This window comes from Scyliorhinus canicula, chromosome 10, assembly GCF_902713615.1.
Source record: "Scyliorhinus canicula chromosome 10, sScyCan1.1, whole genome shotgun sequence".
Taxonomy (NCBI): Eukaryota; Metazoa; Chordata; class Chondrichthyes; order Carcharhiniformes; family Scyliorhinidae; genus Scyliorhinus; species Scyliorhinus canicula.
The window spans coordinates 147,721,805-147,733,933 of NC_052155.1; the positions used below are offsets into that span (position 1 = coordinate 147,721,805).

Sequence of the window (12,129 nt, forward strand, 5' to 3'; positions counted from 1 at the left end):
TCATCCTGGTTGGATTCTTCTACCACGAGTTGATTCGTGTTGAACTTTGCGACCGGGTCGCTGATGCTGTGATAAGCATATCCGACTGACTCAGCCATGTCTGAGTGGTAATCTTCGAAAAACAAATCATCTTTTGTTGTTTCGGAATTCTTTTTGTTCTCTTCACTTTGGGTGGTGCAGACTGCTTTTTTAAGGGTGTTGTGCAAGTTGTTTTTAACTGTTGGTTTAAGTTCAGGCGTTTTTCTGTGTTCTGAGGCAAGAAAATTTGTGTTTACCACTTTAAGTGTCTTGTTTTCAATTTTCGGGCATTTCCCTTTTAAGTGGGCGTGGTCGGGATGCTCAGACGTCATGACGTCACGCGCAGGAATGCATTGCGCACGCGCAAATCGGCCTTCTTCCTTCACTGTGCGGTTTTGTTTCCATTGCGCATGCGCGGCGTGCGCATGCGCATTACGATCCGCGACCGACACTTTTTTTGACTGCGCATGCGCGGCTTGCGCATGCGCATAACAATCGGCACCGCGATATTTTTTGAACTGCGCATGCGCGGCGTCCGGTTCCGGCGCATGCGCATAACGATCGGTACCGCGATATTTTTTAAACTGCGCATGCGCGGCTTCCGGTTCCGGCGCATGCGCAGACGCAATTTGTAGTTCTTTGCTTACCGGAGACTGCAAAATGTGCTCCGACGCCATTTTTTCGCGGATTTCAGCGATTTTTCTGTCCCATCTGGACTGGATTTCTAAAAGTTGTAAGTTACCTTCTCTTCCCGATCTGGACTGGGTTTCAGCGTTTTGGCTTTGTGAGAAATTCTTGTTATTTCTTCTTTTTGATCTGTACTTTTCATTCGCGATTTCTTGTTCTTTTCGTGATTTTTAAAGTTTTGCATCACTCAGTCTCTCTGCAGTTTGGACTCTGAGTATGTCTTGCTGTTCAAATTTCTCACAGTACTCTTCAAATTTGTTTAGTAACGTTTGTAAGCTGTTTCTGTCTTCATCTTTTGAGTATTTAAATTCATTATACACTTTCCTATTTACAGGCCCTGCGGTGAGAATTGCTATTTTAATGTTGTCGGAGGCGTCTTGTACCTCATTAGCTACGAGATCCAAATCAAACATTTGTTTAAACCTTTTCCAGACACCTCTTACATTGCCAGTCAGGTCTAGCTGCTCTGGGTATCCAATCCACATCCTCGAATTAGCGATGTCTTCCCAAGTCAAATGTCCAGTAGGAGATTTCCATGCCATTTTGAGCTTTCTGTATCTGCCACTGAGTTGTCCTGTAGTAAGCGTCTGAAGCCACTCCTGGGTACCATGTGTTGTTACTCGTGTCTTAATAAAGCTCGTAGTCTCAAATGTGGAGAAGATGCTTTATTGTAAGTTCGTTCACTCTTCAGAGCTGTTTCCTAAGGTTACCTTCAGTGTTCCTAGCTGGCGTGTGGGTGTATCTGTGTTGCTCCAAGTTCTGCCCTGTGTGAAGTGTCTCCTCACTTCCTGTCCCCGTCTATTTATATGGCTCTCTCTCTGGTGTTTGCTATTGTTTTTGTATCTAGTAAATCTACGATTACCACAGGGGGAAGGAAGTGGGGGGAAGGGGAGGGGTGCCTCGGCAGTGGGACCCTGCAATTTGCGTGTCTGGACGATGCCTGAAGTTTTACTCATACACTGCTCGCAACAGGACCCAACGCTGAATCTGGTCAGACGCTATTGGCAGGATCGCTTTATTCTCTTTTAAAAGCCCTAGCAATGGCTTGTGCTCTGTTACAATGGTGAATCGGCACCTATACGCATACTGATGAAATTTCTTCACCGCGATAATGACGGCCGATCCTTCTTTTTCTATCTTGGCACAATTATGCTCTGTAGAGGCCAATGTCTCTGAAAACAAATGTTATCCGATTCTGTCTTCTGTCAGCCACGTGGTGGGATAACACAGCTCTGATTCCAAAAGGCGAGGTGTCGCACATCACCAACAAAGTTTTATGGGGTCAGAATGTCTCAATAATCCGGATGATGTTATCTGCTGCTTCGCCCTGGCAAAAGCTTCCTCCTGAGGCACTTTCCTCACCCATTCTTGGTGCTTCTTCAGCAATGCGCGCAGCGGGCGAGGATGGGCTAGGCCAGGAATAAATTTCCTGTAATAGTTTACAAGGCTGTAACTCTGCCGTGTTTTCTGAAGTGGGGGCTTGCCTAATTGCCCGCATCATAGAAAAGTTACAGCATAGAAGGATGCCATTCAGCCCATCTTGTCCATGCCAGCCCCGAGGACACCCGGGTGCACTTTAATCCCATTTTCCTGCACCCTGTCCATAGCCCTGTATCTTACAGCACTTAAGGTGCAGATCCAGGTACTTTTTAAAATAGTTTAGGGTCTCTGCCTCTACCACCAACTTGGGCAGCAAATTCCACTACCCTCTTTGTAAAATAGTCCTTCCTCGATCCCTCTACACCTTCCACCACTTATCTTGAATCTATATCCTCTGGTTCTAGAATTCTCCACCAAGAGAAAGAATCTGTTCTCCTCATAATTTTATACATCTCAATTAAGTCACCTCTCAGCCTTTTTTGTTCCAAGGAAAATAACCCCAATCTAACCAATCTCTCCTCAAAGCTACACTTTTCTTGTCCTGGCAACATTCTGGTAAACCTCCTCTGCACTCTCTCCAGAACAATCACGTCCTTCCTGTAATGTGACCAGGACTGCACACAATACTCCAATTGTGGCCTCACCAGTGTTTTATACAATTCCAACATTATATTCTTACCTTTAGATTCTATACCTCTGACAATGAAGGACAGCATTCCATATGCTTTTTTTTACAATTTTGTCGACTTAAATTGCTGCATTTAGGTACCTGTGTACTTGTGCGCCAATATCTTTTACTTCATCTACCTTCTCATCTACCAGCTTTAGGCTATCCAGGTCCACACAATACCCCAAGTATGTAACTTCCTTGCCATAACATTTGGACTTTCTTCTCTTGAGGTGGATGCCCGTCTTGGAAAATCAGCAGAGGACTTCCTCCAAGTTGCTCAGGCGCTCCCTTTCCGTGGCTCCAGTAACTAGGATGTCGTCCAAGAAGACCACCACACGCTATTGCCCTCTCAGGATGTTCTCCATAACGTGCTGAAAAATTGCACAAGCTGATGACACTTCAAATGGCTGTTTTGTGTTTTCGTAGAGGCCCCTGTGGGTATTATTGGTTACCCAACACCTGGAATCGGTATCCAGCTCCAGCTGGAGTTAAGCGTGGCTCATGTTGAGCCTAGAAAAGGAATGACCCCCAGCTAACTTTGCGTACATGTCTTCTACCTGCGGCATTGGGCACCTGTCCAGCCGGGAAGCCTTGTTGACGGTCAACTTATAGTCACTGCACAGGCGTACGGTTTTGTCAGGTTTTAGTACAGAGACTACCGACTCTGTCCAATCAGCAAACGGTACACGTTCAGAGGCCTTCTAGTTGGCTGAGTTCGTCCTCGACTTTCGCCAGCAGTGCATAGGGGACCGAGGGGCCCCGGAAGTACTTGGACTGGGTCTCTGGGTCCACATATATTTTGGCCACAGCTCCCTTAATTTGCCCTGGCCTTGCTGGAAGGATTCGTGATACTTCCCCAATACTTCGTAAAGCTCTCCAGTGCCCATCCGAAAGTTCTGTTGACAGTCCTACCGGAGGTATTGTAGCCAGGCACGACCCAGTGTCGTCCCGATGGGTCTCGTGGGGGCTATAACAATATATAATTGGTATAAAGACTTGGGATGGATGGAGGGTGGGGGGGGGGGGGGGGGGGGGGGGGGAGTGGAATGTAGAGTGAAGGGTTAACATCAGATACCTGATACCGTTGTAATTATGATGCATTGTCACATGACTAAGTAACAGATCTGGAAGGAAGGAGACCTACAATCTTGTGTCAAGTTACTGAGATGTGCATAGAGCTGTAAATAAATAATAACGGTATTGCGAATCAGTCTTAAGTAGCTTTCTTAGGGAGGCAGTCAAATTTTAAAGATCTCCATCTAGTGCCTGAACACAAGATGAAATAGAGTGCACTGCCTGACGGTTTGATGAAGGCCCCATTCAATCACAGCTTTCAAAAGGGAACTGGCAAAGAACTTGAAGAGAAAAAATATACAAGCTTTGGGGAAAAGCTGAGGGAGTAAGACTAGCGGAGTGTTTCCTCTAAAGAGCTGGTATGGACATGTGTCAAATGCAACCATTCGATGATTTTTAAATGCAGTTGCTGTACAGGGTGCGTGTGAGTATTGAAGGATTCGAACTTTAAGTGGCCCCCTCTTGGACTGGTCCGAACAGATTGAGATTTTGTCAATTTGGCAGAACTCCCATCTTGGACAACACATGAAAACCTCATATAACCGTAGGAGATTTGCCCCTTATTTGCCATGCTCGCTCCCAGATATTACTCATGGTCATCTAACTTCTGTCTTGTTAACATTTGTCCCAGACACCTTCAGACATAATCCATGGCCCTCTGACAGAAACTTCATTGAATTCTGCTTTGTTAACATTTGTTCTGTTGGACATGTTCCCCAAACGGCTCAGCTAAACTACACCTCCTCTAAACCGAAATACTGGTTGTGATAATCATTGATTTAAGGCCTGAGACCCGGCTAACGAACAACGAACAATCACTGGAGGAGTCTCGGTCCTTCAAGGAGACTGGAGTATGTACATTTGTTAGCAACAGAAGGAATAATCAACAGGAGACTGGGTGCAAGGGCGAGAAGTATAACAACAGATGTTCTTCACATTAGTTTACTCCATAAATGCTAAGAAGAAGCAATTACCTTTTAACTTTGTGTTAGAACTAAACTTTGGAACAATATGTGATTAATTCGAAATAGTACAATTCTTTAGATCATTATTGTTCCACATTATGTATGCATTTTAAGCAGTGCCTATTGCTCTGCACTTATATTATACTCACTGAAAAGATTTAAGTACAATTTGCATTTTAATCTTTCTGTATTAGTATTGTGTAGTATTCTGTTTTAAATGTAAAGTGACTGATTCCAATTTCCAACATCCACAGTGAGAAGGCATGGGACCGCATAGCGAGATAACTGATTAGGGAACGAGACACTGTTGTATCCTGTTTTCAGCAACCTAGGCAGCTAGCCTCAGCCATTTACGGGAAGCCATAAATGTCTTCTAAGTTTCAAAGGACCGATAGGCTAACAGAGGTGTCTGGCATATGTGACTTTTTATCATTCCTATGTTACAAAAACCTCTTGAATATTTGGAAGAATAACATCATCGGCCAATGTTAAAGATAAAATGGGATACAGGACAGTGGGAGGGGTACTGGCAGCACGGTAGCATAGTGGTTAGCACTGTGGCTTCACAGCGCCAGGGTCCCAGGTTCGATTCCCGCTTGGGTCACTGTCTGTGCGGAGTCTGCACATTCTCTCCGTGTCTGCGTGGGTTTCCATCGGGTGCTCCGGTTTCATCCCACAGTTCAAAGATGTGCAAGTTAGGTGGATTGGCCATGCTAAATTGCCCTTAGGTTAGATGGGGTTGCTGGGTTACGGGGATAGGGTGGAGGTGTGGGCTTAGGTAGGGTGCTCTTTCCAAGAGCCGGTGCAGACTCGATGGGCCGGATGTCCTCCTTCTGCACTGTAAATTCTATGACATATGATTTAATAAGGGTCTTAAATGTATATAACCTCTAGTTTTGCACTTGTACATCGAGACGAGACTGACCAACTCCTTGAGTTAAGGATAGGCAGTCTCCTGTCTCGGCCGTATAAGATCTTCAATAACGCCCATGAACAGAACTACCTACGCCTGATCCTTGACTACTTTCTCGAGTCCAATAATATGTAAGCTAGAGAGTTAAATTGAAAGAGAAGAGGAAACATTAATCCCCAAATACCCTGTTGTGGAATACCTTAAATCTTGCGGTCTACAATGTGACAGGCCCTGCCTGCCAATAATGTCGATGGCTGCTTACTCCATTAGGGTCAAAGCTTGCAAAGAGGCAGGACCACTTCCTATTTTAAGGATACTCTGATTCTGTGCCAGCTTCTGCAAGAACAGTGAGTCAGTTGGTGTGTGTAATGTTGAACAGTTTAGAGGAAAAGATGTAACAAATGAAAGGAAGAATGAGAAGCTATTGTGAGGGCAGGTGTTCAGTTTGAGTGGAGCCTGAAGGAGGTGTAATGAATTTGTCCACTATGAATGAAGGGGAAATTAGTCAGGCAAAGGAGGCAGGCATTGCTTGTGATGGGGCCAAAGTCTGATGTTTGTAGAATTGTCCACAAAGCAAGGAAGATGTGGAGAGGACTCACCTCAATAATCCTGATAAAATCATAAGTTTCTTCCAGATGGTGTTGACATGTCCAGCCATCTCCCTCCATTAATGCTGGTTAACTTAACCATTGTCGTGGGTTAGCCCTGCTGCCTCACGGCGCCGAGGTCCCAGGTTCGATCCTGGCTCTGAGTCACTGTCCGTGTGGAGTTTGCACATTCTCCCCGTGTTTGCGTGGGTTTCGCCCCCACAACCCGAAAGATGTGCAGTGTAGGTGAATTGGCCACACTAAATTGCCCCTTAATTGGAAAAATTAATTGGGTACTCTAAATTTATATTTAAAAAAACTTAACCATTGTCCATGTGAAGGAAACATAGCTTCTTTCCTGGTCCTGATTATCTCCATGATAGCTTCCTCAGCAGTATCTGATAATCTGAGTCTAGTGCAGGGGTGGGCAAACTACGGCCGCATGCGGCCCGCCAAAGGTCTTTATGCGGCCCACCAAGTCATTAAAAAAAAAAAAATGGGCTGTTGGGTTACTTACTGGTATAGGGTGGATACGTTGACTTGAGTAGGGTGATCATTGCTCGGCACAACATCGAGGGCCGAAGGGCCTGTTCTGTGCTGTACTCTTCTATGTTCTATGTTCTATATGAGGCGCCCAGAATCATAACCGGGTGAAGTAATTATTTTACTTAGTATACTATGCGGCCCTTTAAAATTGTGAATTTCTGAATGTGGCCCTTGCACGGAAAAGTTTGCCCACCCCTGGTCTAGTGGTTGTCTAGCGGCAACTGCTCGACCCACGATCTGCATCACACAAGCTTGCCACCCTACCATTGATTCTGTCTACACCTCCCACTGCCTCAGGAAGGCAAACAGCATTATCCCCAGGGGCCTCTCCCACCCAGGCTTTTCCCTCTTCCAGACCCTTCCATCAGGCAGAAGATACAGAAGTCTGAAGACCCGCACATTCAGACATAGGAACAGCTTCTTCCCCACAGCTACAAGCCTTCTCAACAACTCTCCCTCGGACTGATCTACTCCCTGCAAGACACTATTCACAACACCCTATGCTATTCTCGCTCATGTATTTGCTTTGTTTGGTCCTTGTTCCACACTGTAACCAATCACTATTTATCGATTATTCTTTTTGTCTATTGGGTACATTCTGCATACATTCCCTTAGCCGCAGAAAAATGCTTTTCACTGTACTTCGGGAATGTGACAATAAATCAATTAATGAATCAATCAATCGTCATGCTTCCTGCTGTGCAGTGTCACAATGTCTCCTCACCGTCACACAGAGAATTCTCCCTCATCTTGAAGAGATGATGACTGGGTTTAAGAAGTAGCCAGTGCACACGATTTCTCACCCTCTCAAGTGAGCCTACAAAAGGCAATGAAGGATGATCTCGGAGTGTTTATTTGAAGGTCAGTTATGAAAATTGATCTGACCTCCCATTGATACCATTGGCCTTGTGGTAAGGCTGCAGTTCCCAGAAATTGCAATCAAAAATCGGTCACTTTAAGCTTCTGTGTTGGCGCAAAATTTCTACTGATAAGATAAAGAGGGGCAGCACGGTAGCAGAGTGGTTAGCACAAATGCTTCACAGCTCCAGGTCCCAGGTTCGATTCGCGGCTTGGGTGACTGTCTGTGTGGAGTCTGCACGTTCGCACCATGTGTGCGTGGGTTTCCTCCAGGTGCTCCGGTTTCCTCCCACAGTCCAAAGATGTGCAGGTTAGGTGGATTGGCCATGCTAAATTGCCCTTAGTGTCCAAATTGCCCTTAGTGTTGGGTGGGGAAACTGGGTTATGGGGTTCGGGTGGAGGTGTGGACTTGGGTAAGGTGCTCTTTCCAAGAGCCGGTGCAGACAAATGGCCTCCTTCTGCACTGTAATTTCTATGAAAGAGGCTTGCTTAAGATTCAGAACTGTGCGTTAAATTCCATGAATGATTGCCGGTGTGACACTTGAGGTTAATTTATAAATTGCATTTGATGACAAATAGATGAACTAAAACTCTAAACAGCTATCGCGAAACCTCTCTTCCCATCCACAGTATGAGCACAGTACAAAGGAAAATTTAATTCATATGTAAGGGACTTCTATATCGTACAGTCATGCAAGGAAGTGTTCATTTGTGGAGTTGCTCTGATTCTAAATTTTGAAAACAGATGTTGTAATATTCAAGACTAAATTCTTCAATCTTCTCTTTTCCAGAGAAACAAGCCTTGTTTAGTGACTTAAGCAGGGAGCACCGGGAAGTTAACCTGCGAGCCACCTATCCACCCATAGGGCGAGGAACCTTTGGACAGTCATTGTCCGATGCAACTAATTGCAATGCAGTCATTCATAAAAGGAGCTGCTGTCACGCTGTGCATTCTAAGCCCAGCCCTGCAAAGCCTAGGATAATGACGGTAATAAAAGCAGATGGGCAATCACATAAGAAGGTGACCATTCTTTTGAATAGACGCTGCACACAGACGTTCGAGCAACTTGTTAGTGACATTGCAGAAGCTTTGGGGCACCTCCGTGGCAAAAGGGAATGTGTGAAGAAACTCTACACTTTGAAAGGGAAAGAAGTGAGAAGTATTTCTGACTTCTACAGAGGCGATGATGTATTTCTTGCTGCTGGGAGAGGGCAGCTCACACTGAACGATATACAGAAAGTCTTAGAAGAACTCTACCCCAACAATCCATGTGCCCAAAGTTTGATCCAGCGACACTGGTGTCATTCGGAGAAACATCACAGGTACGACGAGATGGGATTAAAAGCAACTGCTGAGTTTGAGCATAGCGAGCTTGCCCCTTCTGAAAGACAAATTACAAAAAAGATGGACGAGGTCAGAACCAGAGTGGGACAACAAGAAAGAGAGAAAGCTCGGAAATGGGAGCAGGAGAGGTGGGAAAGAGAGAACAGGGAGCTGGAGGAGAAAGTAAGGCAGCAGGTGGAGAGAAGCTTTGACAGGGAAGAGGACGAAATGGAGAAATGGCAAACCAACAAAAACGAGAAGCAGCATAAACAAAAAGAGAATAACAGAGAAATGAAGAAAGATGTAGGAACGGGTGAACAGGAATGTAAAGGAACAGAAGAAATAACGGTGTTGCAGATAGGAGGATCTGAGTGCGAAGAAGCCTCTGGTAAACAAAAAATGGCTTATGGGGTTAAGGAAATGGAAAGGAGAGAGGAAGCAAGAAAGATAAGTAGATGGAAAGAAGAGAAATCGTACATAGATATTGGAGGCGAGCAGCCAGTGAAGAATATAAGGAGTGGACAGAAGAAAATTAAAGAGGAAAAAGGATTGGATCACCGGGAGAAAGTAAAGTCTGAAAGGAAACAAGGACAAATAGAGGACCATGAATGGGATACAGAAAATAAACTGCCCAGCGTAAGATATGAAGTCTGTAAAAATACAAAGCAAGAGGACCCAAGAAAATGTCACTGTGGTCATGAAACCTCAAAGAATGAGGAAGGACAAATAAGGGGTGGTAAAGAAGTGGAAGAAAGTCCTGTGAAAACTATAAGAACGGAGCAACTTCTAATCAGAAAAGACAATAGCATTCACACTAGACAATCGGAGCTTCTTTTATCGAGACATCAACAAGCAAAACCTCACAGAGAAATTGAACGTTATTATGAAATTGGCAGGACTATCGGAGATGGGAACTTTGCATTAGTAAAGGAATGTCGGCTTAAGAATACAGAGTATGAGTACGCAGTGAAAATCATTGATAAATCAAAGTTAAAAGGAAAAGAGATTATGATTGAAAATGAAATTGCAATCGTAAGGAGCCTTTCTCATCCTAATATTGTGAGGTTCATTGAGGAGTTTGAGACAGAAGAGGAGATATATCTGATTATGGAGTACATTCATGGAGGAGACCTGTTTGATGCAATTACAGATAGTGTTAAATTTACTGAAAACAACGCTGCTCTGATGATGAACAACCTTTGTGATGCTTTAGCATACATCCATAGCAAGAACATCGTACATAGAGATTTGAAACCAGAAAATCTTCTTGTAAGTACAAACAAGTTTTTACATTACAGAAAACGTCATCTCAATGTTGCATTCTTCCTAATTTATCCGTGACCAGTGAACTCTGCAGTGTTAAATCTACAATTTCCTTCACCCCCACAATTGGTGGTTGCTACCTCAAGTGCTCTTAAGCCCTTGAATTCCCACTTCAAACCTCTCCATCTCTCCTTTAAGATACATATGTACGAACAGATTAGGAGCAGGAGGAGGCCATTCAGCCCCTTGAGCATGCTGTGCCATTTATTAAGATCATGGCTGATCACATTGTGGTCTCAATTCCACATTCTGACTACCCCCAATAATCTTTGACTCCCTTGTTAGTCAAGAATATATCAACAATTTAGACGGTGGCAGCCTTTCCTTGACTTCCTGGCAGAACGGTAGGAAAATTGGCCGTCAGCAGCAGCAACCCGAGGGGGGGGAGGGAGGGGGGAGGGGAGGGGAGGGGGGGGAGGGGAGGGAGGGGGGGGAGGGGAGGGGAGGGGGGGGGAGGGGAGGGGAGGGGGGGGAGGGGAGGGGAGGGGAGGGAGGGGAGGGGAGGGGGGAGGGGAGGGGAGGGGGGGGAGGGGAGGGGAGGGGAGGGAGGGGAGGGGAGGGAGGGGGGGAGGGGAGGGAGGGAGGGGAGGGGAGGGAGGGGGGGAGGGGAGGGGAGGGGAGGGAGGGGGGAGGGGAGGGGAGGGGAGGGAGGGGGGAGGGGAGGGAGGGGGGGAGGGGAGGGGAGGGGAGGGGGGAGGGGAGGGAGGGGGGAGGGGAGGGGAGGGGGGAGGGGAGGGGAGGGGAGGGGGGAGGGGAGGGGAGGGGAGGGGAGGGGGGAGGGGAGGGGGGGGGAGGGGGGAGGGGAGGGGGGAGGGGAGGGGGGAGGGGAGGGGGGAGGGGGGAGGGGAGGGGAGGGGGAGGGGGGAGGGGGGAGGGGAGGGGAGGGGGGAGGGGGGAGGGGAGGGGAGGGGAGGGGGGAGGGGAGGGGAGGGGGGAGGGGGGAGGGGAGGGGGGAGGGGAGAGGGGAGGGGAGGGGAGGGGGGAGGGGGGGAGGGGCAGGGGGAGGGGAGGGGGAGGGGAGGGGGGAGGGGAGGGGAGGGGGGAGGGGGGAGGGGAGGGGGGGGAGGGGGGGGAGGGGGGGGAGGGGAGGGGAGGGGGGGGGGAGGGGGGGGAGGGGAGGGGAGGAGGGGGAGGGGGGAGGGAGGGGAGGGGAGGGGGGAGGGGGGGGAGGGGAGGGGGGGAGGGGAGGGGGGGGAGGGGAGGAGGGGGGGGAGGGAGGAGGGGAGGAGGGGGGGGAGGGGAGGAGGGGAGGGGAGGGGGGAGGGGGGAGGGGGGGAGGGGAGGGGGGGAGGGGGGGAGGGGAGGGGGGGAGGGGAGGGGGGGGAGGGGGGAGGGGGGGAGGGGAGGGGGGAGGGAAGGGGGAGGGGGAGGAGAGGAGGGGGGAGGGGAGGGGAGGGGGGAGGGGAAGGGAGGGGGTAGGGGAGGGGGGAGGGGAAGGGAGGGGGGAGGGGAGGGGAGGGGGGAGGGGAAGGGAGGGGGTAGGGGAGGGGGGAGGGGAAGGGAGGGGGTAGGGGAGGGGGGAGGGGAAGGGAGGGGGTAGGGGAGGAGGGAGGGGGTAGGGGAGGGGGGAGGGGGGAGGGGAAGGGAGGGGGTAGGGGAGGGGGATGGGGAGGGAGGGGAGGGGGGAGGGGAGGGCGGGAGGGGAGGATGGGGAGGGAGGGGAGGGAGGGAGGGGAGGGGTGGGGGGGTTGTTTCGGTGGAGGGGAGGATTGTGTACATGTGTTTGTTGAATATGCCGGGTGCTAACCTATTCTTTTTGTAATTACTGGGGGGGGTTTGGTTTT

At 48.5% G+C, this 12,129-nt stretch overlaps 1 protein-coding gene across 1 annotated transcript in view; it reads left to right on the forward strand.

Moving 5' to 3' along the window:
* The window catches only part of LOC119972706 (serine/threonine-protein kinase DCLK1-like), a 95,884-nt gene that overhangs the window by 47,442 nt on the left and 36,313 nt on the right, over window positions 1-12,129 (forward strand). The window contains exon 2 of the mRNA XM_038809848.1: window positions 8,490-10,291. Within this exon, the coding sequence (XP_038665776.1) occupies window positions 8,490-10,291 (1,802 nt within the window). The remainder of the gene's footprint in view (window positions 1-8,489; window positions 10,292-12,129) is intronic.